The sequence below is a fragment of the Cariama cristata genome, unplaced genomic scaffold (genome assembly GCF_000690535.1).
Source record: "Cariama cristata isolate BGI_N322 unplaced genomic scaffold, ASM69053v1 scaffold28223, whole genome shotgun sequence".
NCBI classification, from domain to species: Eukaryota; Metazoa; Chordata; class Aves; order Cariamiformes; family Cariamidae; genus Cariama; species Cariama cristata.
The window spans coordinates 3330-9621 of NW_009610565.1; the positions used below are offsets into that span (position 1 = coordinate 3330).

The 6292-nt window shown below is 38.5% G+C and overlaps 1 protein-coding gene across 1 annotated transcript; it reads left to right on the top strand.

Annotated features, from left to right (window-relative positions):
- The first annotated feature begins 367 nt into the window (after positions 1-367).
- Positions 368-6010, top strand: DHCR7 (7-dehydrocholesterol reductase). Its single transcript, XM_009697936.1, has 7 exons — positions 368-465; positions 1354-1576; positions 2285-2375; positions 3034-3247; positions 3605-3809; positions 4716-4847; positions 5459-6010. The coding sequence occupies exons 1-7, from the start codon at positions 368-370 to the stop codon at positions 5921-5923; spliced, it is 1428 nt and encodes a 475-aa protein (XP_009696238.1). The 3' UTR covers positions 5924-6010.
- The last annotated feature ends 282 nt before the right edge of the window (positions 6011-6292 follow it).

Genomic DNA, 6292 nt, shown 5'->3' on the forward strand with positions numbered 1-6292 from the left:
AAGAAAGCCAATTAGTTACAGAACTTTATTTTCAGAGGTTTATAAGAACGTGGCAAAACAGCTTTTTCCTTTTGGATCTCACATGTAAGTAATAAGCCATGTATTATATGTCTTAAAAGAAATTTCCAGTTAGCAGGAAGTTTAATGGATTACTTTGACATTAGTGTTTTGATTGTGTTATGTTAAATATAAGATCATAAGAATTGGGAAGGATTTTTTCCTTCCTGCCCTCCTCTCCCCAATTTCTTGTAATCAGAACGCTATTTAATAGTTTTTAATAACTTTTATTTGTGTTTCTCTTCTGTAAAAGAATTACTGAGAACCAGCTTGAATAATACCTTGAATATTTTCTTTCATACAGGACATCATGGCAGCCCATCAGGAGAAAAAACCTTCTGAAGAAAGAAAACACAAAAGCACCCAAAATGATACTCGAACATCTCAAGTCCAGTGGGGAAGAGCATGGTGAGAGAAGCTGATGACCCTAATTAGACATTGTATTTCAGATTGCTTCATACTTACTTTTATAGGTGCTACATTCCTTTTAAACTTCACTCTGTTAGTAACAGGTTGTTGCATTGCCCTTCTTTTGAAAGCTCATGGATAATGAGCTGTAGTAACAGATGCCAAAGAAGAGTTCTTCAAGATTTTTAAGATAGAGAGCTTGCCAGATGGCTTGGGTTAAAACACAGTCCTCCTTGCAAAAAAGAAAAGCTAATAATAAAAACCAGTAAAATTTGTAGTTCCTTCAAGGGCTGAACAAAATATTTCCTGAGATTTGGAAACCAGGCATTCATCTGTGGTATTGTCAGCTGACATCTGCCTCTGTAGCAAGATTTATGACTCCTATCCCTGTTGTCAAAGAGTTGTGCAAGTATTACTAGAGTATTGTATTGCAACTGGAAACAGCCATGGGTGTGTGTGCAGCTTGTCACTACAGACAGTGTGTGGTAGAGTGAGTTCAACTAATGACTGTCCAAGGTCTGTCTTTTCTGCATTTCCAAGCTTTGCACAATATTCTTGTGCCACTTCCAACTGAATACTCTACCAGTTATACCCATGATTGCCATCAAAAACATGAAGGCTGTAAAAATAATCTGCTTTTTGGAGAGGGGAGTTTATCTGTTCTGTTGCTCTGATCAACTAGCAGAGTTCTATAACAGTTTGTGGTGAAGTATGTAACATGCTAAGCTTTTTATAGCTATTTGACCCAGAGAAATGTATGTGCCCTGAAAACATTTTCAATTTTCATCCAGTTAGTCTAGAAAGTCCACTGAAAAAATTGCCTGACTTAATCAAGCCACTCATCTAACTGAAAGCTGGGGAAAAAAAATGCTCTGTTTTGGATTACAGGGAAGTGGACTGGTTTTCCTTGGCAAGCATCCTTTTACTGCTCCTGTTTGCGCCACTCATCACATATTACTTCATAATGTCCTGTGACCAGTACCAATGCTCTCTGACTGATCCACTCATTGACTTGCTCATGGGGAATAAACATCTGTCTGACATCTGGAACAAGACTCCTACACTGACCTATAGGGCTGCTGGCATCTATACCCTTTGGGTCGCTTTCCAGGTATATTATTGAGTTACAATCTAGATGTAGTGGCTGTTTTTTCAAAGGAAGAATAATAGAATGTCGCACTGGCATTTACTCCTTGGTGTTTCTTGCTTTCCATGGATTTTTGGAATCCAAATAACACTTATGCACTTGAAAAATAAATATGTAGGCAATATACACAAATATTCCTTGTGCAACGTATTCCTTGATGTGTTTTTTAGGAAAAAGCAACTATATAACAACAATGCCCATTTGTTTTACATTAATACATGATAAATATACTGTAAACTAACACTGCAGAAGGGGTGATATTTTCTATAGACAGACGGTAAAAGAACACTGACATTAGAAATAGCTTACATTTGTAAAATATCTACAGACTTACCAAACTACTCCATTTTTTTTTTTTCCGAATTGGAAAACCTGCATATAACGCAGATTAACTTCAAAATAAAAAGATAAGGACCTGAATCTAGTTACCAGCTGTCCTGCCTCCCCACCAAAAAAGGATGACAACCATACATGAAGTACATCTTTAGAACTGCTTAATAGCTTGGACATATTACTAGTCTAAAATCACAACAGCTAAATCTTGCCATATTTGCTTATCCAATACTGAATTGAAACTGCCATGTGTTATATTTGGTGTGCATATGAAAGGGATAGTGTTTTGGGGGGCTTGTGTTGTCTGTTTTTGCTGTTAATACATTCTCTTTGTTCTAGGTGGTTTTGTATGTGTTCATTCCTGACTTCTGCCATAAATTTCTTCCTGGATATGTAGGAGGTGTACAAGAAGGTGCTGTCACCCCTGCTGGTAAGTTCTTCTTTGGAATATATGCATACCATACGCTCGTTTAAAATTATAGTATTTCTGTACTTGCAATCTTTAGTAACCCATGTATCTGGGGGAAATGTGGACATCACCGCCTCATATGTTTACTTCAAACAAAAATGAAAAGCAATCTATGTCATCTTTTAGAATAAATTAGAGAATTCTCTATCTCCTACTGTTAGTAAAACTATTGATATGACAGGTACCACACCAGCAATGGAAAAATACAGATTGATAATTTTGGCATTTAAAATCAGCAGTGTTCTATTGTTAGTGTTTGACAATGCAGTTGCACCTGCTTAAGCAAAGTTAAACCATGAGACTTGTGCAAAATGCGTGATGTGAACTAAGTGCGAGAAAGGGTAACTTGTTACCTTAGTTTTAGGGGAGATTCTAAATTCACTGTTTTGTGAAGCAAGAGTGAAGAGAAAAACTCAGCCTAACAAAGCCTGATGATTACAGCAGAGTCTAATGACACTTTCAGAGAAGCACCACAAGATATTTAATTGGGAGGCTGAGGAGAGTGAGGTCATTTCATGAGTGCTTGATTGAGCTTCTATATATTGTATGCATATCCATATTAATGAAAAACTGTATTAATGCAATGTCACTAACATTCAATTTTTTCCTCATACTTTAGGTGTAGTAAATAAATATGAAATCAATGGACTTCAGGCTTGGATCATTACCCATGTGCTTTGGTTTGCCAATGCCTATTACTTCCACTTTTTCTCACCTACCATAATTTTTGACAACTGGATTCCTCTCCTGTGGTGTGCCAATATCCTGGGATATACAGTTTCCACGTTTGCAATGATTAAAGGCTACTTTTTCCCTACCAATGCCAAAGACTGGTATGTGACTTTTCAATAATGAGAGAATACTAAGTAATCAGACATATAAATTGAATGCTGCACAGAATAATAATGACAGAATATATTTTAGTGGCACAGCTAGATAGGCCAATATATGACTGTGGTTCTTTGCTTCCTTAGCACCATCCTCTGTGTTTCATGCTACACGTCATGTGACTGGCAGCCTCGGTGTCACAGATGCATCCATCCTGTTTGTGACAAATAAGGAAGGTTATAGTTAGACTGTTCAAAAGTGTTACATCAAGTGAATCTGAAATGCGTAGTCAGAATAGTAATTACCTATATTTATGTATAACTGTGTACATTTCTGATTATTTCTTTTTTAATGCTTTCTAGCAAATTCACTGGCAACTTCTTTTACGACTACATGATGGGGATTGAATTTAACCCTCGAATAGGAAAGTGGTTTGATTTCAAGCTCTTCTTCAATGGGCGCCCTGGTATTGTAGCCTGGACTCTGATTAACCTTTCCTATGCTGCTAAACAACAGGAGCTGTATGGTCAAGTAACTAACTCCATGATCCTTGTCAATGTCCTTCAGGTAAATTTGGAGGAGGAAAATAAGAAAGCAATTTGGAAATAAACTAGTATTAAGGTAGAAAAAACTTCTCGCACTGAAATTGAACTCCTGCAGTTTTTCCTGGCCTGAACAACCTCATTCAGTGATGATGCACTTGTATTCACTTGCTTCTTTGGACACATCATTCAGACTGCCACTGTAAAAACTGCTGTATTTGTTCAGAGTGCTGCCAGTGGCATGGTCATGTTTGCACCAGCAGATTTCAGTGTAAACTGAAATTAAGAAATTCTTTTCTGAGCTATATTCTGGAAATAGGCATAGCCTGACCTTGAATCCAAAGAGAACAATGACAAATTCCATGGCTTTAGTTGGAGCAAGATTGGGCAGGGTTTTTTTTCTGAGGGTAGCACTGCACCGAACTTCTTTGTGTGTGTGAGACATGCAGAACTACAGATGTCTCCACACCTAAAAATAGCCAGTCAGCTGCTGTGCTTTGTACTGAAAAGACCCCAAAGTAATAAGTAGAAATAATAGTTTGGATTTATCCATTGATATGTGTAAATGGAAGCCTGCTTGATAGAAGCTCTGTTCCCCCTCTCTGTAAGCATAAGACTCTTTAAGCTGAAGAGAGGTAGGGGTGGTCAAATGCAAGTACACTTCCTAAGTGTCTGTCCTTAAGTAGCACATTTGCCTTGGTCCTTTTGGTTAATATTGCTTTGCATTACTTATTATTGCTTTATCTATCTAGATGGAGTATGTTTGTGTGGTACATTCCTCTTAATACCCCGTTCTTGAGGTGTCAACATAAAAACACGAGTCAGTTTTGAGATCTTATCACCAGACAGCACAGAAAGATTAGGCTGATGCTGTTAAGCAGGGTAACTGGTGATAGTGCTGTGTTATTAATGTGCTACTATACTGTTTCAGGGTATTTATGTCTTGGACTTCTTTTGGAATGAAGCCTGGTATTTGAAAACCATTGATATCTGCCATGATCATTTTGGATGGTATTTGGGCTGGGGAGACTGTGTTTGGTTGCCTTACCTCTATACTTTGCAGGTAAAAATGTGGTACAATACATGTTTGGGCTAAAAGGAAAGAAACTTTCCAGAAACACTTTCCCCAGTAGTTTGATTTGTGTCTTAAATTGTTTCTAGACAGTTTGAATGTTGAGTAACCATTACAACATCCTTTGTAATGATTCACTTGTAGGAAGGCTTACTGTCCCTGCACGGAATTGACATCTTTTTTTCTCCTCCCATTCTTCTGTGCCCTTTTCTGTCACTGTCTATTGTGTCTGTATATTTTTCTAAATCCTTTCAGTTCCTTTTTGTACTCCTGCATGTTGAGGGTTTTGGGTTGTTTTTTTTGGTGGGTGGTGGTTTGTTTGGGGTGGTTTCCCTCCCCTCCCCCACTTCTGTCCTGGTTTGTTTGCATCTTTGCAACTTCTCTCTTCTTATTCCACCTAAGAAATAAGTTTTGGGGAGAGAGAGAAAGAAAATATAGGATGCAGAGTTTTCTGAAAATTTTCCACGGTTTTACTGGCAGGGTGGATTTTCCTGTTCTTTCTACTCCATTTGTTCTGGGTTGCTGTAGGTCAAGGAATTAGTCTGGCATTCTGAGCATATATTTAAAGTAAATCACTGATTGTCTCTTTTTCTGCTCCCCAGGGTTTGTATTTGGTTTACCACCCTGTCCAGCTGGGCACAGCTAATGCCATAGGGATCTTGATGTTGGGTTTAATTGGCTATTACATCTTCAGAATGACCAACCACCAGAAGGACCTCTTCCGTCGTACAAACGGCAATTGCAAGATATGGGGGAAGAAACCAGAGTATATTGAGTGCTCCTACATGTCTGTGGATGGGACCAAGTACTACAGCAAACTGATGACCTCAGGATTCTGGGGGTGGGCGCGCCATTTTAACTACACAGGAGATTTGATGGGCTCCTTGGCCTACTGCCTGACTTGTGGGTTTGAACACATCTTGCCTTACTTCTACATTGTTTACATGATTATTCTGCTAACCCACCGTTGCATTAGGGATGAACACCGTTGTTTCAGCAAATATGGGAAGGACTGGAAGCGCTACACTGCTGCAGTGCCTTACCGGCTCATTCCAGGAATATTTTAAGGCTAACACAGAATCCAGAAGAAAGAAAACAGAAACTTTTTTTGGAAGTGAAGAGAGTTTATCCACATAGTTAAACTGACAAGAACACTTGGTGAAGGACACTCATACTGTTCTGAAGTCAAAAAAGTGACTGGACAATAATCCGTACTGAAGGAACATGCAGACAGTCTGTATTTAAAGTAAATGAAATGAGGCACTGAAATGTCCTGGTTTTTTAGAAGACTCTTTTACCTAGAACTTTTTTTTTTTCCCCTCCTCCTCTGAAAATTAACTTGGAATTGAAGAAAAGTTGCATGTATTGAGACTCCTGAAATCTCCCAAAGCTGGGAGGAGGCCTTACCCTTCAGAGTAGCAGGGTTCTGTGACCAG